This window comes from Euprymna scolopes, chromosome 25 (genome assembly GCF_053919585.1).
Source record: "Euprymna scolopes isolate OS-2025 chromosome 25, ASM5391958v1, whole genome shotgun sequence".
Lineage (NCBI taxonomy): Eukaryota > Metazoa > Mollusca > Cephalopoda > Sepiida > Sepiolidae > Euprymna > Euprymna scolopes.
This window is the reverse complement of record NC_136506.1, coordinates 79,362,785-79,388,325: the sequence shown is the minus strand read 5'-3', so window position 1 is coordinate 79,388,325 and position 25,541 is coordinate 79,362,785. Positions and strand designations below refer to the sequence as shown.

The following is a 25,541-nucleotide window of genomic DNA, read 5'->3' as shown; positions in this document are numbered from 1 at the left end:
GATTGACTAGCCTTAATTTAAACCTTCTGCACTTCTAGCAAAGATGTCATGTTTTTTTTTTTTTTGTTTTTTTTCTTTTCCTCCTTCGCGGTACGGGTTCAAGCCCGCCTGCCTAGTACCACTTTTTTTTTTTTGCTCAACACACACCTCCAAACACCCGGGCAACACCGGGCACCCAGGCTAGTTATTAAATAAAGGTTCCATTTGAAATTCTGTGTAGATTCTCAAGTTTGACAAGATACACTAGAATAAGATCGGAGGTTGCATCAGCCAAAACATTAGACAAAGAACACTCAAGATGAGACCAGTAGTGCAAATGATCCAAATAATCAATCCATAAATTGATGATGTATTGTAAACTTTTATTATATAGAAGATTGATGTGGTCATATCTACTATTACATAAAAGAAATTTTGTGTGTGTGTGTGTGTTAGTTTGTTCCCTATGGACTCCTAAACTGTTTAAATACAACATCTGAAATATGCACACAATTAATCTCTTCTGAAAAACTCTTCAGGCTTTTAATGGCCAAAAAAAAAGGGCTGAAAAAGTCGTTAGATCCATTCAATCCAATCCAATCCAATCAGGCTGATTTTTTTTTTTTTAAATTTCACGCAAACATAATTTACGAGTCTGGCAGTGTTTTGTATCAGAACCTTTTTTGGTAAGTATCGATAATCGAAAAATTTCAATGAAAGAAAGAACAGGCGATTTTGAATAAAGTTAACGGCTTATACAACCTAACATCACAGATGCATTTGAAAAGTTTTATTACCGCACAAGCAGAAAGACCAGACATACAAAATCAACAGTAGGTTCTTTGATATGACAGAGGCACATTCGAAATAAATGTTTCTGTTTAGAGTACAGTTGAACTATGATATGATATTTGCATTTTAAACTTTAATCCAAGACTTTATATATAAAAATAATTTGATAAAATAGACAGCAGATTAATGTGCAATGTCGTCTACAAAGTATTGTGAACTAAGTGACTTCGGTGAGGATTGAAAAATGGGTGATTTGTACAGATTTTGATGGCAATAAAATATGGGAGGATGAAACATTCGTTGATCCTCATTCATTTCCAGGCAACATCGGGTCTCCCTGTCATCTATAAAAGCAACAACATTATTTTTAATATTTTTTAGCCCTGTTATTTTATCAGTACTCTTGGAGGAAGGCTACCTTATCTCGAATGTCGAGCAACTGAAAGCATTGGATATTAATCCAGACGGTGAGTATGAAGAAGATATTTTTTTTTTTCTGTTCTGTTTATTCAATAATTTACAAAGCCTTAATAATAAATTGAATCGTCTCCCTTCAAAGAAGGAAGTTTCTAAGGTTATTAAATTCACAAGAGGTCCTAAGTCACATTTATAGCTATTTATTTGTTTCCCCATGAGAGCAAAATGTGACACAAGGTCGTTTTATATTAAATCTATCTTTACACAAGGACGCTCGAGATTTGAAATCCATTTTCTCCCGGGCTTGTCCAATCACAAGCCAGCTCTCAATCACGTGACCGAGTACATAAAAGGCGAAATCACAAACCTTCTTCCTCTTTCCTCCTGGGCAGCAGATTTTGCCTAGGCCTAACATGAGTACAACAAGCCAACAATGGCTCTCTTTAAACTCCCACTAATTTCACGTGTGGTATCCACATGAACATACTATATCATGCTGCAGAACTGCTCTCACTGACACACACACACTACAGCACGTAAATACACTAAAGACTTTGCTCTTTCTTTCTCCTTTAACCAGCCTCCTTTGTCCCGACAACTGCTGGCTGCAGGCACGTGTAGACTGAGCTGTTCTCTCCTCAACAAACCGGAAATATATTAAATCTATCTTTAAACAAGAGCATTTCGACCTACTAACCTGTTTCTCTCGTGTACACGTTGCTAACGAGGATATCAGGGAAATGAATGCCAGCAAAATCCACATCTTGAATCATGTTCAACAAGAACAACAGCATCAGCAACACAGAAAAGCAATCTATATATACTCCTCTGAATTCTTTTTTCTTTTGTGTGTATTAATATTCATACTAGCTATAAACAGGCGTGGACTGAACTATTCTCTCCTTCAACAAGCCAGCATTACATTAAATCTATCTCTACACAAGAACATTTCAACCTACTAACCCGTTTCTCTTCTGTACTCATCTACTAACGAAAATAACAAATAAAGTTATTTATTAAATTTTAAAATGAGACTGCCTTTCGTTGTCTTCATTATTAACTAAAAATCCCTTAAAAGCATCGAGGTTATTTTAAGGAAATCGAAATGTCGTAAAACGTTATCTTGTTACATATAGCTGAATTTCTTGGAACGGCCAATAGTTAATGAAAAAGCTGTTTGAAGATTTTATGGTGGGGGAGGGTATATCCACATGAACATTCTTTAGCATGCTACAGAACTGCTCTCATCGATACACACACACTACAACACAAATACACTGAAGACTTTACTCTTTCTGTCTCCTTTGTCCCGACAATTGCTGGCTGCAGGCACGTGTGGACTGAGCGGAAATGTATTAAATCCATCTAACACTTCCAGATACTAACTCGTTTCTCTTGTGTACACGTTGCTAACGAAGATGACAAATAAAATTGTTTTTTAAATGTTAAAATAAGACTTCCTTTCGTTGTCTTCATTTTTAACTAAAATGGTTTCCCTTAACAAAAATGATTCGATGATCTTACCAAATTTATTGTTCCTTGGACTAATGGCCTGAAATTAGTTAGTGAATGCAGACATTTGAAGTCGTAATACAGTGGTAGATTGTTTTTACACATCACATTCAGTAAAAAAGGCATGGTATTATAATATGTTCAAAATTTCATCATAATATCTTAAAAAGATCTGAAGATACAGCTTTTTAAAGATGGGTTAGTCTGTAAATTGTGCAAATTTCCTACCATTTTCAGTCACAAGTTTATATGCATTTGAATAGGATTGACTTAAGGCAAAATGTCCAGTGGATCACACATTTTTTTTGTTACTTTGAATGGTCATAACTCCAGTTCGAAAGGGCTGATTAAAAAAAACTAAAGATATTATTTCCTTGTGCTTCAGTATCTTTTCAATAATGCTTGATTTTAGTTTATTCAATCCAAAGAAAAAAAAATGGTGTGGTATTACTAATATAACACAAGTGGGGATAAATCATTGTCCTGTAAAGCCTAGTCAGCAAATGCCATTCATGAGGAATTTGGTAACTCAGGACACGCAACATGTAAAGCTGCTTATTAACCGTATTGGATATTTTAGTAAAACCTTGTCATAAAATGTCCTCATCAGTTAGTAATGCTTATCTTTGAATGGTTTTTAACTTTGATAAAAAAAAATTAGTGTCGCCTTAGATTTCTGAATTTTTTAGATGATGATTTATTATTTGGATTACTGTTCTCATTTTGAGTGTTATTTTCACGTTTTAGTCGATGTAACCTCTGACCTTCAAGTTTATCTTGTTGAACTCCAAAATTTACACAGAATTTCTAACAGAACCTTTACTTAATTCATGGGGGTAACATGTTTTCGTTCTGTAAGCCATGACTGGGTAGAAGTGCTGGCAACACTCCAAATACAACTGCGAATTAGGATTCCTACCCAATAATGGCTGACAGAGCAAGAGCTTGCTACCCCCATGGATTAAATAAACAGTTCAGTTCAAAATTCCAAGTTCGACAGATAGAATGCCGAGTTCAACAAGATACACCTGAAGAAGGTCGGAGGTTACACGAACCGAAACGTGAAGATGAGACTCCAGATGAGAACAGTAGTTTGAAGAATACAAATATTTCTTAAATTCTTTCTATGATTTTTTTTTCAGATCTGCTATCCCAGAATGGCTTATGGTTACCTGAGAATTTGGTGACATTTTGGATGCCGTTTTTGCAAGTCGTACATAGACTGAACTTTACTCCTGTTCTTGCTACACATTTGATGGACTGCGTATGCAGTGACGACTTCACCCCTTTAACCGCTCGCTTGATTGCCGGATGGTTAATGACGATACTTTTCAATGCTCATCAAGCAAGTAAGAACTGTTGTTTTTTGTTGTTTTTTTTTTTTTCAAGAATTTTTTTCTGTATTAGAAAACAAAATTTGGAGGCATAAAGGTTTACTTCACAAGATCTCCAGCTACAGTATAGCTGGAAATGTCTTCTCAATTATTAAATCATTTCTCTCTGATAGGTTCATGAGAGTAGTGGTTGATGGGCAGAAATCAGAAGCTCTCAGTATTAATGCTCGAGTCCCTCAAGGGTCCATCCTTGGCCCAACTCTCTTCCTGATCTACATTAATGATCTTCCAAATCACATCCTTACATCATTCGTAGACATTTATGCTGATGACACTACTATCTATGGTAGCACATCTAAGACCGTAAATGATCAAGTTCTCTCTGATTCTCTCTCCTCTGATCTTGAGCATTTGCTACAATGAGGAAAGGAGTGGCTTGTTACTTTTAATGCATCTAAAACCAAGCTTTTATCTTTACATTATCAACGCTCTGATCCCCATCTGGCATCAATTGAAATGATTGGCACACGTCTTGGGGAGGCCTCATGTTTTGACAAGCTTCTGGGCTTGCATTTTACTCCTGATCTTAAATGGAACTCGTACATCAAATCTGTTGCCAAGGCCGCTGGAAAAATGGTGGAATCCTTCTATCGATCCAGTAGATATCTCACTGCTGATGCAATTCTCTATCTATATAAGAGCCAGATACGTCCAAGGATGGAGTACTGTTGCCACATCTGGGCAGGAGCTGCTAGAAAGGACTTATCCTGCCTTGATAGTTCAAAATAGACTTCGTAGCCTCGTAGGGGATGTCCTTTTCTCTTCCCTGCAACCTCTTTCTCACAGAAGAAATTTTGCGAGTTTGTCTCTGCTTTATCGTTATTTTCATGGCAAGTGCTCGGCTGAGCTCCAATCTATGGTCCCCCCTCGCCAAACTTTCACAAGAAACACCCGTCTAGCAGAAATCACTGTCAATAATTTCCCCCACTCTTTATCTGTACCTAAACCTAAACGTAGATTCCATGAGCAAAGTTTCTTTCTTAGAATTGCACACCTGTGGAATTGTCTTCCGTTTTCCTGCTTTCCAGCTGATTACAATATGCTTGTCTTCAAGTCTAACGTAAACAAGTTTTTGATGAGCCGTTCCATATAACAAATTTACCAAATTTCCATTACTAACGATTACTATATTGTCCAATTTCTACTGTACACTATTTAACCCTTATCCTCGAGTTACCTCAAGGCCTTCATAAGTGGTGTGATGCCCATGTAAAAAGAAAAACAAAAGAAAAAAAACAAAGATGACACCACCTTGAAAACAAGGGAAATAACTCCAAACTTGTGAGATTTTAGAAAAACTCAAATTCGCTTAAAAATGATTTTCTTATATGAAAATAAATCATCTTGATTAATTAATTTGATTTTTGGGATACAATATTTTCTTTCCATCACGGATACGTACAAAAATTGTGTAAATTGATCGAGTAGAAAAATCTGCATCATACATATCTGCGACACAATGAAAATACCATATTCCAAAAATTATGTAAATTGATCATGTAGTTTCATTTTTACAAAAGAAATTCATTTTTAAGCGATTAATGAGAATTCATAAGAATTACAATATGAATCTAGTATGAATTATTGGGTGCTTCTTTGTTACTAGAGTGAAATTCAAAAAATCAAAATATTGAATTTCACGTAAAACCAATCGTACCTACTTAATTATCATGTTGCAGTAATGAACATATCCAAAAATTACCTGACTTTCCTAAGCGGACAGACGCCACACTAGACGATCTGAAAACTACCCCTGCTCAGGTGCATGCTATCATAAAAAACCTTGATACCTCAAAAGCATGTGGACCTGATCTTATCCCAGCTGTGCTATTAAAAAAGTGCTCAGCCGAAGTAGCTTCAGTTCTCTCCAAACTCTACAACAAATGCCTTAATGAAGCTTGCTTTCCGGTCTGTTGGAAAACTGCTTCTGTTGTACCAGTATTCAAGAATTCTGGCGAAAGGACAGACCCATCAAATTATCGCCCCATTAGCCTCCTCCCACTTTTTGCCAAAATATTTGAGACCATAATTAACCATGCTCTAGTCCATCATCTTACAGATGCTAAACTACTGACTGACAAACAATATGGATTTAGACAAGCCCGTTCCACAGCAGACATCCTAACTGTGATCTCTGAACGTATATACCATTCACTGGACAACGCGGGGGAGGGCAGAGCGGTAGCTCTAGATATATCTAAGGCTTTTGACAGGGTATGGCATGAGGGTCTCCTCAGTAAAATCAGATCATACAGTATCACTGGTAGAATACTTAACATAATTAAATCCTTCTTAGATAAGAGAAAAATCCAGGTTGTCCTCGACGGTCGTACATCTAAACAATATGATATAAATGCGGGGGTGCCCCAGGGTTCTATCCTTGGACCTCTATTGTTCCTGATATTCATAAATGACCTCCTCGACAACATTGCCTCTGAGATGGGTATATATGCTGATGACACTACACTCTATGGCAGGCACGACAGGAAGACGAATGAACACATTTCTAAAGAAATGGCAGAAACACTAGAGGAAGACCTCCAATCTGTAGTGGAATGGGGACAAAAGTGGTTGGTCGCGTTCAATGCTGCCAAGACTAAACTAGTTTCATTCGATAATTACAAGAAACCCTCTCTACCACCCATAGCAATGGCCAACGACTCTTTATCTGAGAGTCCATCTTTCAAACTCCTTGGCCTAACGTTCACAGGAAACATGAGTTGGAACAATTACATTGAAGGCATTGCCAGGGCCGCTGCAAGAAAGGTGGGCTCTCTCTTCCATGCTAGAAATCTACTAACACCCGAAAGAATCCTGTACCTCTATAAGGCCACCATTCGCCCATGTATGGAGTATTGCTGCCACATCTGGGCTGGTGCATCTGCTACTAGTCTCTCGCTCCTTGACAAGGTTCAAAAGAGAGTCGCAAACCTGATAGGCCCTGAACTGGCATCTAAGCTTCAGCCTCTGTCCCATCGACGAAATGTTGCATCCCTCTGCCTTTTCTACAAGTATTTTAGTGGTGAATGCTCTGACAAACTGCAATCACTTGTGCCCCCACGACGTGTGCACCCTCGACAAACCCGACAGGCTACTAAATCCCACCCCCACACTGTAGAGATCCCTAGATGTAAAAGATCTTTTTACTCCAATAGTTTCTTCCCCAGAACCGCTAGACTCTGGAATTCCATCCAAGGTCCCTGCTTCCCCAACAGTACTGACGTGCAGAAGTTCAAGTGTAACGTGAACCGACACCTTGCTGCCCAAATCCCTACATAGTACCCCAGTAGTTGTTGCCCCTGATAGTAGCCCCCTACACCAAAGTGGCAATTTGCCTTGTTTGGGGTGAAAATGTAATAAAAAAAAAATTATGAAAAACGATACAGCAGAAAATTAATTATTAATGAAAATAGTTTTCAGAGACAATTAGCGAAAACTGAGTTTTACTAAATTGGCCCAAGATTTTCAAAGTTTTCAAAAACAAAATTACCTGCCTTCAATCTCTACTCTTTCTTTTAAAGGCAAAACTTAATTTTCACTAATTGTCTTCAAAATCTATTTTCATTAATAATTAAGTTTCTATTTTATAGTTTTTCTTAATTTTTGGATATGTTCATTACTGTGACATAACAATTAAGTGGATGCAAATGGTTTTGCTTGAAATTCAATATTTCGAATTTCGCTGTAATAACAAAAAAGCACCAATTATTGTTATCTTTTTCACACACACCCCTTTTTAAAGATTATTTTCAAAATAGCCGGGCGAAAAATTCATAAAATTATATATTTTTATTTCTTGGAATCCTTTGAGATGGAGCTTCATAATTTGTGTATTCATTTTTTTTTTTTTTTTGCAAACTGTTATCCTCATCTTCATAGTTGTTTTTTCACCACGTTTCGGCTAACTCATCCTCCAGCCTTTTTCAGATGGTTAACCGCGACGGGATAAGAATGCTGAATCTTGTAACTGTATCCCCAGTAATTACTGCTGTCCATAGTTGTCGTCTCACCACGTTTTTGGCCAACTAATCTTCTGGGTAAGATTGAAACCATCTTCAGACAATGCTTACCTGGAACCATACCCTCAACGCCTCTATCCACTGCGCCACGGGTCTCACATTGTCGGTGTCAATCCTACCCAAAGCAAGCTAGAGGGGCCAAAAACGTGGTGAGAAAACAACAACTATGGAAGGCAGTAATTACTGGGGATATATATATTTTTATTATTTTTTTTTTTTTAATTACATTTTCACCCCCAAACAAGACATATTGCCACTTTGGTGTAGGGGGCTACTATCAGGGGCAGCAACTACTGGGGCACTATGTTGGGATTTGGGCAGCAAGCTGTCGGTTCATGTTACACTTGAACTTCTGCATGTCAGTGCAGTTAGGGAAGCAGGGACCTGGAATGGAATTCCAGAGTCTAGCGGTTTTGGGGAAGAAACTACTGGAGTAGAAAGATCTTTTACATCTAGGGATCTCTACTGTGTGAGGGTGGGATTAAGCTGCCTGTCGGGTTTGTCGAGGGTGTCTACGTCGTGGGGGCACAAGTGTCTGCAGTTCGTCAGAGCATTCACCATTAAAATACTTGTAGAACAGCCAGAGGGATTCAGCGTTTCGTCAATGGGACAGAGGCTGAAGCTTAGATGCCAGTTCAAGTTACAAGACTCAACATTCCTATCCTATCGCAGTTAATCACACAACAACTATGAAGATGAGGATAACAGTCCGCAATAAAATGAATACACATCCTCATAAAATGTTATTTACTTATTTAAAAATATAACTAAATCAAGTTACACAATTTTTGTATGTATCCGTGATGGAAAGAAAATATTGTATTCCAAAAAAATCACATAAATTGATCAAGTCGATTTATTTTCATATATAAGAAAATCATTTTTAAGCAAATTTGAGTTTTTCTAAAACAATCTCACAAGTTTGAATTGCTTGGAGTTATTTCCCTTGTTTTCAAGATGGCGTCTCATTTTGTTTGGCCACAAAATTTTGATTTTCTTCTTTTAAAAATAAAACTATTTAAACAATTTACATAATTTTTGATGTACAATGTTTTCTTTCCATCACAAGTATGTGTATCAAATAGATTTTTCTTTATTTTTGGTCCCCCCGACAAAGAACCTAGTAATTCACCCCTGTTCATCCGTTAGTTTGTTCGCACTTTTTCCAATAAACACACCTTGAATTTTTTGGAAATTTTGCACAAACTTTAGTCGTGATGAAAGTAAATTTTTGCAAGAACAGATTTTCCGGGATAACTCTGGTTGCCCCCTAGAAATCATTATAGGGGTAAAATTACCCCCAAATTATTCGTCCATTCGTTAATTCATACTTTTCTCAATAACCATGCCTTGGATTTTTTTCTTTAATTTTGCGCAAGCATTAGTCATGGTGAAAGTAAATTTTTCGCTTGTGGAGGAGGACTCCTCATGCTCGGCTTGTTTTTTGTTTTGTTTTTTTTGTTTTTTTTTGTTTCTGTTTTTTTTTTTTTTTTCTGTTTTTTTTTTTTTTTTCATATATAAAATTGGCTAAAATCTGCTAAATAATCTTTAAGTTTCTTATAAGATTTTTCTCTTTAAATTTCTTTGTAGATCAAATGAAATTTGATAAAGATCTTTTGTATGACAAACCTTGCACAATGCCATGGCAGACGCTCATTGAACAGGCAATCAAAGTGCCTAAAGCATATACCCTCAACTTGGTTTTATGGTAAGTAACAGAAACAACCGTTTAAGTTGAACTCTGTCTGGTGCTATTAGATCTGGTTGCCTGAAGATATATCCCATCAGCTTCCTGACCTAAAATGCACAAAACACTGATCTTATTGCTTATCTATTTATAAAAGTGAGAATGTGTGTGACTAAGGCCAACTCACAAATTATATACAACAAATTTTTTATCTACATACTTGAAATTTGGTATATAGGGTGTTCAGACATATGGAAAAAATTTAAATCAGTTTTCATCCGGCAAAAAAGGGGCCACTAAGGGGTTAAATTTGAAAATTTTGTACTTAGAGGTCATCAGATTTTTATCTATTTGTAAACTGTTTCATGACTGCGCATACGCGAATCGTTCACATGACAGCTTCTTTATGGACAATGTTTAATTATTATAATTTTGCATACCCATCTTAGCAGCAGCCAAATAGTTGAGTTTCAATTCTGGTTTGAGGTAGTTGTTTGTCTAGCCACACTGTCGAGTTGTGATACGGCAAAACAATTTGTCTGTGAATGACTATATATATATATATATATATATAGCTTCTTTTTCATCCCTAATGAACCTTACGCTAGACGCCGCATCTTCCCCATGCTACCTAGCACCTTCTCTACTCTTCTGATGAGAAGCATTAGGCTTCGAAATGCCCTGGCATAAAGAGTCCCTTCTATCCCCCAAATTTTGCCTGTATTCCATTATTCAATAAATGATCCATTCTGTATCTAATAGTATATAGTTTTGTGTCTTCATTTCATACTCTTGTTGTCCTATTATACATATATATATATAAATTTTTATTTTAAATATTTTTACCAACAAACACTAGTGTTTCATGTTTATGCAATGTTTAGTAGTAAATGTTATTTTTTCTGATGAAAGGAACCCAGTTGCAAATACACCTCTGGCGCTTGTTATTCAATCCCTAGGCCATCGTCAACTAATATGAGTTGAATGAAATTTTAAATTCTACATTATGTCAAATCGGTGGACATATACAGTAAGCTTAGTCATCGTTTCTAAAAGCAACAGCTGGAGTATTGCATTACATGTGAGTTGACAACTTATTATATATTCCCATAGAGGCTCAATCCTTGTTCCTGTTTACAATGCCTCCCCACTGGACAGAGTTAGGGTCGTTTTTTAATGTGGAGAAAAGGAACAAAAATAAAAATTGTCTCAGTCGTGAAGGATTTCTCCTCCACTGACAGAACAAGAAATTGAAATGTAGATCTGAAGAACAGATACTACGCTTTGATCTTGACACGAAGGCCAAGCTCAATCCTTGTAGAAGAATGTTTTTGTTTTTTTTTATTTTAACAATTATTTCTATACTTACATAGACTAGTGTTTCATGCTTATGCAACCATCAGTGTAGGAAATGATAGTTACTGCAGGTAGAAGAATTCAAACTTAATTGCAAAGTCACCATATAGTGGTAGTTGTGTGGCAGGCAGCAGCGTAAAGAAACCCATTCAATGGGTTGCACACACGCAAAATGGATTCAAATGTTAAGAATTTGGTCTTTCCACCTATTGTCTAACAGAATGCATAATTCGACCCGGAAATATTTGAGCAGATATCGGTGAATGGTTGAGACGATAGACAAAAGAATTATTAGAGATTCCAATGGAAAGAATGTGTTTATAAATAAAATCGTCACGGAGAAAAGTCAGATCAGAGAGAGCTGCAGTAGGTGTATCAGAATTTTTGTAGGAATTTTTGACACCCCTAACACGAAACTGCGAATACAATATAAAAATCTCGGAATTTCTCTGTTAAAAGTGGGTTATTTATTTTCTTTATGGATTATACTTCCAAAATAAACTATTACAGTTGTTTTAAAAGTAATAGAAATATTTTTTTTTTTTTTTTTTAAACAGTAATGAATTTTCCGAACTCAATATTTTTTTTTTTTTTTTTATTCTATTTTTACGATATTTTCAGGGTCAGTGTGAAATTTTATGTTCTTTCCAATAAATCGAATATAATATTGTAGACAAACGTTTTTTTTTTTTTTTAAATTCACGACCCCCCCCCCCATCCCAATTTTTAAGTGTCTATTAAAAAGTAAATACTTAATTTAGTAAACCGAAAGTAAATAATTAATTTACTCACAAATTGAAGAGAAAAGGTCAATACATAATATATTCAAATTTAAAAAAAAAAAGACATAGTGTTCTTTTAGAATTTTACCTGTAAAGTTTGAAGTTTAAAACCTTTTTTTTAAACCACGTTATTTGTTTTTTCTTTTTTTTTTTTTTTTAATGGAACCTTGGTCCTTGCTCCTTTAATTGAAAAAAAAATTGGGGCTTGAATTACATTTTTCGAGGAGTTATAAGCTTGGAAAGACAGGGGGTCGAATAATTCACGCCTCCCATTTTGTAAATGTCTAATAATAATTAATTTAGACCCCCATAAGTACATAATTATTTACTCACAAATTGAAGAGAAAAGGTCAATACATAATATATTCAAATTTAAAACAAAAAAAAACATATTGTTCTTGTAGAATTTTACCTGTAAAGTCCGAAGTTTAAACCCTTTTTAAAAAAAAACATGTTTTTTTTTTTTTTTTTTTTTTTAATGAAATCTTGGTCCTTGCTCCTTTAATTGAAAAAAAAATTAGGGCTTGAATTGCATTTTTCGAGGAGTTATAAGCTTGGAAAGATGGGGTGGAATTATTCGCTATTTTCACGAAATTTCTGACACTGCTAGAGCTGCAGCACGTCAACATTTCCTCACCACCAGACAACTGTCTAACCCCACGCACACACCCACATTCCGTGCCTTTCAGTAAACTTCAAAACAAGAATAATAATTTGTCACAGAAAAGCTGATTGTTAATGAAATAAAATCAATATATTTTTGTAGATCAGCTGTGTTGTGATTTTTACTTCACTGTCAGTGTGTGTGTATATATACTTTGTGCCAGCCACAAAAGTACACGTAAACATTATATAGACTGGACAAAGGCATTTTGAACAACTGGCCACAGTGATTATGTAACAGTTGTAGTGAGAGAATGGGAGATGGTTAGCAGGGCCATGGTGTTGTTTCTTCCTGAAATAGGAAATAGTTGATTGAGAGCTGGTACACCATAGAAAGTAGGAATATAGTCAGAGAAAGTTCAATGTGACAGTTTGAAATCTTTTAATGTAGTTTCTCGGTTGATCTCATCCACAGAAATATATTTCCTGTATTTATTGGTCCCTCCCCCCCCGACAAAAAGAGGGTAGATCTGTAAATTCACCCTCGTCCGTTCGCACTTTTCTCAATAACTACGCCTTGGAATTTTTTGAAATTTTGCACAAACATTAAACATGATATGAGTAAAAAAAGTAACAGAACGGATTTTCTGGGGAAACTCTGGTTCCCGCCCCCCTCCCCGAGGTGCCTTTCAGGTTAAAATAGCTAAAATTGACACTTTTGTGCTTATTAAAAAAAAATGCTGAACTTAGTCATTTTTTTCTGCCTCGTTCACTGTCCACTCACAGGGGACCATGCATGCTTCGGTTGTTTTTTGTTTTTTTTGGGGTTTTTTTGTTTTTCTTTTAATCTTTTTTATATATTGTTATTTTGGAGATGACAATTAAGTGATATAGTTTTTGCTTGAAAGGACATATTTTAAAAAAAATACTGCTGTAGTCTAACCATAACCAAACACTAAATATTTTAACATTAGACTTTTTAACCCAGTTAAAAACAGTTTGAGAAAAGGTGGAATGGACAGACAAAAGAATCTCTACTAATACATAAAAGGAACTTTGTCTGTGACTTCGTTCCCTATGGATTTCAAAACTGCTGGGCCGATTTTTTTTTTTTTTAATTTCACACAAATATACCTCATGTGTCTGGGAGTGTTCTTAGATAGTTTTGTACCGGAATGCCTCTGATGATTATCGAAAATCAAAAGAAAAAAAAAACATTAAAAATCGAACAGTCCGATTTGGACCAAAGTTACCACTTTTTCACAGTCTAACATCAAAAGTGCATCTGAGAAATTTTATCACCGCACAAACAAATGTGTCCGACGTATAAAATCAACAGTAGGTTCTTTTATATAACAGTGGCACACAAGAAATGAATGCTTCTGTTTAGAGCACAATTAAACCATTGTACTTGATTATTGCATTTTAAACTTTAATTTAAGCTATTATCACCACAGAAGTAGAATGGCCAGGCATATAAAATATACTGTAGGTTCTTTGATATGACAGGGATGCATTCAAAATGAATATTTCTGTTTAGAGCACAGTTGAAGCCTGATACTTGACTTTTGCATTTTAAAAATAGGAGATTTTGCCAATTTCAATGGCAATAAAATATGAGAGGGTGAAACATTGATCCTTATTAAATCCAAGATAACATTCGATCGATTCTACTGATATGGTATAGATGTATTTTGTGTTACCAAATATTGATAGAAAAATGTGAGCGTGAAAAATATGGTTAAGCTTAAACATGGAAAAGTAAAGGATTAGTTGTTAAAACTGGAAAAGAAAAGGACAAGATATTCTAGTAAAAAATATAATAAATTTATAACTTAAAATATCGCAGCATTAAGAATTGGTTATATAATGTTATAAATTAAAAAAAAAAAAAATCTTAATGCTGCAATATTTTAAGTTATAAATTTATTATATTTTTTACTAAAATACCTTTTCCTTTCCCAGTTTTAACAACTAGTCCTTTACATTTCCTTTACATTTCCATGTTTAAGCTTAACCATATTACTTTTCATACTTGCATTTTTTATTATTAATCCATGGGTTTTCAGGTTTCCGATAAATTCACTTGTTCTTTGTTTAATTTCAGTGTTATTTTTTTTGCTCCCATAAACACATGTAATAACAATGTATGGCACTCGTCTGCTTTCAATAAAATCCCCCTAATTATCTCCCTTTCATGCTTTCAGTTTCACAAGTTATTTCTCTTTTTGTGAATGTAGTCGCTGAAGCGATGATGTTGCTATGGAAACCAGTCATAAAAAGCGTCGCTAACGGCCTTACATATTTTGACGATTTTAAAAAACCAGAAAAATCATCATAATTTTTATTTTACTGTTTTTTTTTTTTGTTTTTTTTTTTTGTTAAAAAATTTTTTCACAATGTAGCTGAGGTGTAATAATTGTTTGAAATTTGGTTGAAAAATGAGTGAGCGGTGAAGCTTCAAAACAGTTCAAAATAACTAAAACTGCCACTATCATGTTTGAATGATACAAAAAATGTCTTAAGGAAGCAAATGTTGATTAACTCCTTTTTTAGTAAAATAATTGGTTTTAATGTTTGTTTTTGTTTGTATCTATTTTAGGATGCTGAATGAACAAAATGACAATTTGATGGATCTTCAGCGGAACAATTTGCAGGATTTAATCACAATTTATTTAGCCCAAGATTCTTCTTTTGAAAATTGTCTTTCCAAAGACAAAACAAAACAAAATGAAAATAATATAAAATTTCACACAGTTGAAGGTAATGGAGCTCTCACAATTTTTTTTTCTAGAGTTTTTTTTTTTTTTGCTTTCTTTTTCTTTGGTTCTTTTTTGTTTATTTTTTTTTTTTTTTGTTTTTTTACACTTTCTTTTTCTTTGTTTTTTTTTTACCTTTGACGTTTTAATTTCTCTTTTTGTCTCTTTCATTTTTGTTTATTTTCATTTTGTATTTTCTTTATTTCATTTTTTTTAGTTTTTCTTTTTAATTCATTTTTATTTTATTTTCTTGTTTACTTTTTCTTTCTTCTTTTTATTCATCTTTATTTTATCTTTTTTATTCATTTTATTTTTATTTTATTTCATTTCCTTGTTTTTTAATTTTCTTTTTTTTTGTTTACTTTTTGCTTTTTTCATCGATTTTAGTTTTTATTTTATTTTTCTCAGTTTTTCTTTTTTTTCTTTCTTTTATTTTATTTGTGATATTTTATTTTATTTTCATTTTTTCTTTATTTTCTCTTTTTACTACTCTGAAGTGCTGAAATTCAAGTTTTCCTTTTAACTGCCAAATACCGTTAAATGTTCATGTAGAAAAGTTTTTTCAGCTTGCAATGTTTTCTGCACACACAAAAAAAAAGTTGTTTTTCTCTTCCTGTTTCGACGTTCGTAGAAAATCCGTCTTTCTGTCTTCGCACTGACACGCAAATTAAGCGTACGTTCAAACAACTCTAAGTCAACAAACAATCTTCTAGCCAATGAAAGAAATATACCGGCTTTTTATATTCGCCAGAATTTGACCGCGTCTTAATGTGCATATGTCACCTTTTCGTTTCCTATCGGTCAGGTTTCGAGTTCGAGTGTGACTTTTTACAATAAACACACGCCACTGTTGGATGCTTGTTTCTATGACTGTTGTCACATACTCTTTCTTTTTCTTTTTTTTTTCCTTCCCCCGCCCCTCCCCCTCTCTCTCTCTCTCTCTCTCTTTTTCTAAACATTTTTCTTTTTGACTACCACAAACATTTTTTCTTCTTCCAGAAATTCTACAGCTGCAATCTCCAAAGAAAGACAACTCTTCATTTCTCCCCAAATCCTGGCACATTTCCACAGGTAAGAACTTTTTTCAGGCTTGGTTCCTGCATTCACTTATACTGCGGTTTACTGTTTTATCTTTGTCTATAATTATTGTTTTTCTAGGTCTTGACACTACCTTGGCTTTTCTATAGTTCATTATGATCGCATTGTTTCATCTCGCTGTTATTAGATATTGTATTTCTCTGATTCAGTGTCCTTTCCATCGACATATTTGTGTGTTTCCGTGAACCATTTTTTATGAAGCATCCGTTTAACTGCTTCTCATTATGTTCCGTTTTCTTGTCTCTTCATTTTGCAACATGTTGACATGTGATAACTACGATACAGGCCTACCACATGACGTAGTGATGATGCTTAGCCCCATGCTCCCGTTTAGTCTTGAAAGACAAAGGATACCCCTTAGGGGCAGTAGCACATGTAATTGTGAGGCAAGGGTTGCGCAATCCACAACCAAACCTCTCCTGAATCGGCACTGTTTGAGTCAAGTGGCAAGGAGAAGACCAGGACGACTGGAAACAATGCCGAGATAAGCGGAGAGCACATACAGCACCTGAAAGTCTCAAATGGTCACCCATTTAGTACTGACCAGGTTCAATGTTGCTTAACTTCGCTGATCCAGCGGGAATCGGTGTGTCAATGTGATGCTTAGCACAGAATAAACAAAGTGAAATTGTCTGTCTCTGTGTCTGTACATTTCCCTACCAAACTACTCTGTCAATTTTGAGACTCACACATTGTATGCAGACAGGTGCAAGGAGACAAAGACAGTGAAAGAATTCGGCTCACTTTTTTTTTGTTGATTTTGTTTTTAAAGACATTTATTTACGGGTACTTCCAGAATTACACTTTGTCTCATGTTCAAGTCTTCTCGTACTCCAATTTGCTTAACAGGACTCTGCCATGTTGAATACGTGATATTCTTTGTCCCGTCATATTTAAGACACGTCTTTTCTTGTTGCTCTCAGTTTAACATGTCTATTTCTATCTTTTTTTTCCTTCTTCTTTCCCGTGATGTTACCTCACACATGGCTCAGTATTAGCATACATTGGCTGTCATACAGCTGCTGCTGCTATACGCACATCAGCAGTCTGTTAGAGATTGTTCCAGGAGTAGAAACGCAGACAGAGAAAGCTGCCTTTTTTTTTTTTTTTTTTCAGTTAAGAAAAAATGGTGCATCTGCTGTTGCATTCTGTGGAGACGATAAATTGGCGCTGATTTTTTCAATATTTTTTACTTGTACCAACAATAGAACATTAAGTTTTCAACCAAAAATAGATTAAAAATATTGTTTTTGTAATCAGAAATTAGGCTAAAAAAATTTTCTGATACCAATTCCGATTAATACTTCTCAACACTACCATTGTTACATTGTCGTATCATAAAGGGGATCATGTGTGATCGTCTAGTCAGAGTTAATGTCATGTGATCGTCTAGTGGTCCAGTCTATTAAATGATATGTTCATATGCCGTTGTGTGTGTGTGTGTGGTACATGTATTTTTCAACATACCTTCTGCGTCTTGGATGCTGGTCCATCTGGAAACATCTCTTGTCTTGGAGGGGAGACGATACCTGTTTTGGATGACGGTTCATTCACTCCAACATAATTTGTTTTATAGTTTTTATTTCACTTCCCAGATGTCTCGCAGAAGATGGAAAGTGAATCTCTGGCCTGTGTGGTACTCTTGGTCTCGTTTCTACACACGTCAGTGCCCCTCCCCCAGTGAAGGGGAGGAGACATCTAAAGCCGTCCGTCACCTTCTACGTCCAAACCAAATCTCCACGATTCAGCTAACCTGATCACGTTACTCACATGCAATCCGATCAGCTGATCCTGACTTCCGGTCAACGTGTCTCAATATAATTTACACACCTCCCTCCCTCCCTCCCTCCCTCCTTCTCTCTCTCTCGATCCATTCTCTAACATCATTAATGTATCGACTTGGTTATTGCTGGTGAAAATGAGAAAACTCTACAACTGTGAATTAAAGGGGTCTAGTTTAAAAGTACTTCTACAGTTTAAATTCTGTTTTTCCATGAATCTTGCTCAACAATGCCCGGTGAACGACGAAAACCACTGGATTATACTGAATGAGCAAAAAAAAAAAAAAAAAGATGCGAGTGAGCGGACGGGAAAAAAAAGGAAAGGCGGTATTTTTTTACGTCCTAACCCAGAAAGCCATTCTTAACATGCGGAGTTTGGAGGTGTTTATACTACGCTTGTTGAGGTCATAAAGAATACATTTTTAAAGGCTGTTTAAATGTATTAGGCAAAAGGGCAGATTTGCCCAGGCATAAAATGTTTAAATATATTTTAATTTGTTGAAATTTTGTATGTATGTATTATAGACTCATGATTTCAAAAGTAAAAAAAGAAAAAATGTATTTGGGGGGGCTATCAGCTAGAATCGAAACCGAAAGCAAAACTGCAGCATTCAAAGATGGTGACGTTACCACTGTACCAACGTGACACACATATGAACTGATTAAAAATTAAAAATAAACAAAGATGAATGTACAAAATGTATAACGATTTTTTCAATTTTGACACATTTTCGTTTCAGAGGAGATAGAGTTTGAAAATATGGAGACAGACAGACAGACATATAACCTTTTATATATTATATTATAAAAATTACAAAAAATTATCAAGTAGAACATCTGCTAGATCTATTGTTTACAAAAAAAAAGCATTATTGATTCACCATTTTCTAATGTGAAATAGCAAAAGTTAAGTGAAAACAAGGGAGATAAGTCACTTTATCATACAGAATTGGTCGCAATAGACTAAATCACTAAAACTGCTATTCAAATTTAAAAATTAACTAAAATTAGTTAAAATTCTCAAAATTATGAAAAATGATTGCATAGAAAATTAATTACAAGTAAAAATGAAATAAAATTTCAATAAATTTTATTTGTAATTATTTTTCTATGCTGTCATTTATTCAAGATTTTTGGAATTTGGACTAATTTTAACATCACACGTAATAGTACTTTTACTCAACATCCATATTTTTATATATATATATATATATATATATATATATATATATATATATATATAATTTTTTTATATCCAGTTATAATGTAGCCCTGTTGGTGGGGCATTAGAATATGCCGACTGCCCCCCTGCAGAGGGTAAAAGTCCCTCAATGGGGGTCCTGGATATGACCTTAAACTATATCCAATGGTGAGGCCCCAGCTTGTGGGCTTTGGGGAGTGTAGAGCCACCCTTTAATTACCATTGCTCCCAGGTCCACTCTGACCCGGAGTGGTAGTACCTGTTAGGGTCCCAACTATGGGTTAAATAGAAACCAACGTGAAAACAACAAATACATTCTATTAAAAAAAATTTTCTTCAAAATCTTTGGATTCGGCATTAAATAACCCGAAAAGGGTTGATATGCCGTAAAACAACCAACCAACCAATTATAATGCATAATCCACTTTTTTTAAAAATTAATTATAGCAATTTTGCTAAAGTGATTTTTGCCTTTTTTTATTTTTAATATTTACATTTTTATTTTTTTTAATTTTTTTTGTTACATTTTTATTTATTTTTTTTTTCATTACATTTTTATTTATTTTTTTTTGTTACATTTTTATTTTATTTATTTATTTTTACATTTTTATTTATTTTTTGTTACATTTTTATTTATTTATTTATTTTTGTTACATTTTTATCTAAAAGATGCCATCGATTGGAGAAAATGTCCACTAGGATGCATACCTCAAGAGAATTTAACATACACCAATTTGGAATTTCTTGATGAAGATTATGAACCCAGTCTGAAGAAAAAACGGAAAATGCCCGAGTCTAATCAAAATGGACAAACAGAATATTCACTGTGAGTCAGAAATTTTTTTTAAATTAAAATTTTGTTTTTCTCTTTAGACTTTTTATTTTTTTGTTCATAAAATGAGTTGTTTAGCATACTTGCAGTTAGATCAAAATGCCAAATTCACATTTTGTAAAAATAAACAGTGGTTATTTAAATTTGGCACTTATAGCAATAAACAAAAAATGAAGAAAAACTTTTATAGTGTACATACTTGTCACAAAATGAAGATTGCATATTCCAAAAATCAATAAAAATTGATCAAGTAGTTTTTTCTTTTTTATTTTAAAGAAAAAATAAATTTGCTGTTTGTTATCAATAAGTGAAGGCTGAAGCCATTTTAATATTTTTCAAATTTTGTTTTGAAATCATATAAAATGACCTTTCTAAAATATTTTCATTAATTGACAATTTTATTTTCTGAAAAGTAAATTTTTAAAACAATGCATATTATGTTTATAAATTACTGTTTTGTTTTTAAATCGTATGTTTTGGTCGTCTTTCTGACATTATCCAAAAACAAAAACCTGAAATGAAAGCCAGTCATCTGCCATTGCCATTGATTCCTTCGTGAACGTTGTTTTTCCCCCCACATTGACATAGAATAAAACTAGATTGTCATGATTAAAAAAAAAACTATTTGATCAAATTACGTGATTTTTGGAATATTTCATCTTTGTTCCATAACTACTACATACATCATACAGACTTCTATGGATTTTCTTTACTTTTAATTGCCGCCATAAGTGTCAATCTGAATAAACACCAAATCTACTTTAGCTTTCTAGTTAGCTAATTTGCATACTACTTTGCAAAATGACATTTTATTAATTCACTATTCGTTAACTTTATAGTTAACTAATTTGCATGTTACTTAGCAAAGAAAGTGCAGGAGATTAGAAAGTGGACCATGAGTTTGCTTTCAGCAGACCTGTAACTTTTGCTTTCCTTATTTTGTCCTTCAGTCCTCACATTCCATGAGTAACATTTCTGACAAAGAGGGAAAAATTGCTGTTTTTCAGGTTTGAATTTATCCATATAACCTTCATTGTTAGTTTTTTTTATCTTGAAGTGTTTTTTCCTGTTTTTTTTTTTTTTGTTATTTGTTGTTTTTTTGTTGTTGTTTGTTGTTTTAACTTAGTGTGTTTTTTCTTTGTCTTTTAGCTTAGTGTTTTTTAGTTTAGTGTTCTTTGTTTTTTAGCTTTGTGTTGTTTTTAGTATTTCTGTTTTTTAGCTTAGTGTTTGCTTTGTTTATTTTAGATTAAGCTTAGCATTGTTTCTTTTTGTTTAGTGTTTTTTAATTTAATGTTTTTTTTAGCTTAGTGTTTTTTTTTAGTTTAATATTTTTATTTTAGCTTAATGTTTTTTTAGCTTAATGTTTTTTTTTAGCTTAATGTTTTTATTTTAGCTTAATGTTTTTATTTTAGTTTAATGTTTGTTTGTTTATGTCCTTACATCAAGTGGCATTATGCCCTATCTGGAGCAATTTCCATAAAACAAAAGAAGACATCTTATTAATTCATTATTCGTCTTTTTTTCTTTTTTTTTTTTCTTTCTAATTCATTAATTGTTTTTATTTTAGAACTAGCTGTATATACCCGGTGTTGCAAAGTTGAAACATATTGCCGGGTGGAGTGCATACTATTTAAACTACATCAAATATTCTAACTCGTTACAAAATGTGACCATATGTTGGATTTAGAGAAGCATAAAACACATTCATCAATAGAAAACATGAAGTAACTCTCATAGCTTAAATAAACTTAATTACTCTGTTGTCAGCTATTGATCTATATATCTATAAAAGTGAAATTGTATGTGTGTGTACATTTCCCTACCAAATTACTCTGTCAATTTTCAGTCTACAGACTCAATATTAGACATAAGGGGTATTGAGATTTGGGAAAATCTTTTTAATTGGTTTTCGGCCAGAAATGTGGCTTTCAAGAGGTCAAAGTTCAACTCTACGAAACTCCTTCGCCAATTTTGGGTCTAAACACTTGAAATTTTAGATGTAGGTTCCTTGGACATGGATCAAACATTTTAACTTGATTTGAGCCCAAAACGATAAATGTTAAGGGGTTAAAATTAGGGACAATTTTTGGTCTAAACATTTGAATTTTTACATAAAATGTATTCAGACATAAGGCAAGCTTTTTAATCGGTTTTGGGTCAAAAATTTGGTTTTCCAAGTTGAAAGAGTTGACCTTTATAGACTCTACCAAACTCCTCCACCAATTTTGGGGCTAAACACTTGAAATTTTAGATGTAGGTTACCTGGACATGAGTCAAACTTTTTATATATATATATATATATATATATATATATATATATATATATATTAAGTCTTATACTCCAGGCTCTAAGTCATGTCGCCTCTGCACAACCGAAGCTATAACTATAATTACTTCCCCTCAAAGTAACAATATAATAAATTCTAAAAATGAACTGATCTCTTTCTGTAAACATAAGTCCAAATTTAATTATGGCAATTTTGAAATTATATAGTTATTACTTTTACCTTTTATACAGATATAAAAAAAAATTAACTTTATCGTTTTTCTACATACTTCTTAATACTTTATAATTTAATAATCCTTTATTTTAATTGTTTATCTCTTCTTTGCATGGCCGGTTATTTATCTGCATTTTCTGCTTTATTTTAAAACTTTCCTATCTATCTAATACATCAATCTCCCCACACTTTCATATCTTGTATGTATATTTACTTATATTTTACTATATGCATTTACTTTTTTTCATTTACTTTTTTTCTTGCTTCTTCCTGAATTTGCAGATACCGGCCATCATCTCCCCTTAATTTTTATTTATTTTTTATTTATTTTTTATTTATCTTTTTTTATTTATTTATTTTTTATTTATTCATTTATTTATTTTTTATTTATTTATTTATTTTTTATTTATTTATTATTTATTTATTTTTTTATTTATTTTTATTTATTTTTTTTTATTCTTTATTTTTTATTTTATTTTTTTATTTATTGTTTATTTATTGTTTATTTATTATTTATTTTCTATTAATTTATTAATTTATTTTCCATTTAGTGTCTTCTAACAACTCTTGCTGACCTTTTTTTTAAGTGATGACTCGTACATTTCAGTTGACCTATATTATTTTGTCCTATATATTTTTTTCGCGCCTTTAACATTTCTTGTCTGGGTCATTTTGACATTTGTTTCTCTATTTTATATTTAACTCTATCAGCATTTTTTTTTCTCCTCTTTTTCTTCTCTGGTCTTTCTTATTTATATTTATGTCTCGGCAATAGAGTGAAAAGCATATCTTATTTTTCTTTTATTAATATTATTGGAATTTTTTCCTTATACACATTTTTGTGAATTATACCATGGATTTCTACCTTTGGATTATTATGAACCATCTTCTTCCAATTATGGGATTTCCTTGGATTTTACTTGTGCTAATGGAAATTCAATTAACTTTCTTGAAGTTATATATTTGGATTTAACGTCATTGGATTATTTATCTTCCACCAGACTATCCATTCATATGTAATCACTTTTTTCTTCACCATATTCCCTCTGCTTCACTTTTTTTGTTATCAAGTAAGATCTTTGACTTACTTGTTGTTTCATCAAATACTTCTGCATGCAAAATCCGATCCCGCATTTTGCTAATTCCTACCCTCTGATGAGAAGGAAAGTATTTCTTCGAAACTCCACGGATTAAGGACTATCCACTTACTAGTGCTTCCTTTTCAGATTAAATATGTTTTTAACTCATTTCAAAGTGTTTTTAACATGTTTTATTAACTGTTTGCTCGTGTGTGTATGTATATATATATATATATATATATATATATGCACATAAAGTTATGAACAGTACATAGGGCCCAAGCAAAGCTGGGATGAACTGCTAGTATTTGAAGATAAAATAAATGAAATAAATCAACTTTAAATAATATTTCAAAAAAGAAAAATTAAAATGATTCTATTACAACAAAAAATAAAATTGAGCTAATTATTAAAATAGATTTTCTTAACCATATTTTTTATTCTTATTTCAGACAAACTGACAACTCTGAAGGCTTAGAAATTTTATGAAGCGGACAATCCGGCTGATAATGTGACAATTTGGCTCCCATCATTTCATTAAACTTTTTTTTTCTTTTGTCACTCCATTCTCTGATTTGTTTTTGTTTTTTCTCATAGAAGAAATCCATTTGTAAATCGTTTTCATATTTAACAAGATCACTGAGAAAGTGTAAACCTCCATCAAAGACATTTTTCTGTCTCCTGCCAACCATTTCACTTTAATTTTCACCAAAATTGTCCAAGGACATCTTTCAAAATTGATGACTTGCAAAATATAGTGTGGTCTAATCTCTGATACAAAAATAAAAAATATTCAAATTACACTAAGTAGTTATTACAGTATGCATAACATATTTGAAGATGTCCTTTTCTCTTCCCTTCAACCTCTATCTCACAGAAGAGATGTTGCGAGTTTATCTCTGCTTTATCGTTATTTTCATGGAAAGTGTTCGACTGAGCTTCAATCTATGGTCCCCCCTCGCCAAACTTTCACAAGAAACACTCGACTAGCTGAAAACACTATCAATAATTCCCCCCACTCTTTATCTGTGCCTAAACCTAAACATAGATTCCATGAACAAAGCTTCTTTCTTAGAACTGCACGCCTGTGGAATTGTCTTCCGTTTTCCTGCTTTCCAGCTGTCTATAATATGGTTGTCTTCAAGTCCAACGTGAACAAGTTTCTGATGAGCCGTTCCACTTAAGTTAACAAATTTACCGAACTTCCATTACTATCGATTACTATATTGTCTTTTTGACTACTCTACACTCTTTAACCCTTATCCTTGAGTGGCCTATCGGCCTTGATAAGTGGTGACGCCTATGTAAAAGAAAAAAAAAGATTACAGTATGCATAACATATTTGAAGACAGATTGGTATTTTTAACTTAATGGCAAATCAGCATTCGTTGTTAAATTGACAACTTTTATAGGTTTTCAAGTATGCTGAAAACGAGTATCATATTTAAATTTGGTCCAGACAAGTAATTTTCTGAATATTAAGACTTATTATCTAATGTAATCCCTTATGTTTTCATTAGCGAACATGTTTCTTTCCCAATTGAATAAGTACTAATATGCATACGTGTTACAAAACACTCCATCCTTACCATGTTAAGAATGGTGAAGGCCACTGACATTTGTTAAGTAATACATGGGATCCAGAAAATTACTCGTTTATCCCAAATTTGAATGTGATATTCGTTTTCAGCATACCCGAAATTCATTAAACGTCATTTTAAAGGTGAGTGTTGAGTTGCTGTTAAAGTA

The 25,541-nt window shown here is 33.3% G+C and overlaps 1 protein-coding gene across 2 annotated transcripts in view; it reads left to right on the top strand.

The window, feature by feature from the left end:
- Nucleotides 1-24,595, top strand: part of LOC145247458 (ribosomal biogenesis protein LAS1L-like) — a 64,653-nt gene extending 40,058 nt beyond the window's left edge. The window contains exons 8-15 of one of the 2 annotated variants that reach the window (XM_080109242.1): nt 1,153-1,238; nt 3,843-4,049; nt 9,704-9,821; nt 15,144-15,304; nt 16,300-16,371; nt 20,050-20,206; nt 21,163-21,219; nt 24,245-24,595. In XM_080109242.1, the coding sequence (XP_079965368.1) occupies nt 1,153-1,238; nt 3,843-4,049; nt 9,704-9,821; nt 15,144-15,304; nt 16,300-16,371; nt 20,050-20,206; nt 21,163-21,178 (817 nt within the window). In that variant the 3' untranslated portion in view covers nt 21,179-21,219; nt 24,245-24,595. The remainder of the gene's footprint in view (nt 1-1,152; nt 1,239-3,842; nt 4,050-9,703; nt 9,822-15,143; nt 15,305-16,299; nt 16,372-20,049; nt 20,207-21,162; nt 21,220-24,244) is intronic. The other variant, XM_080109241.1, reaches the window with a different exon arrangement.
- Nucleotides 24,596-25,541: the final 946 nt, after the last annotated feature.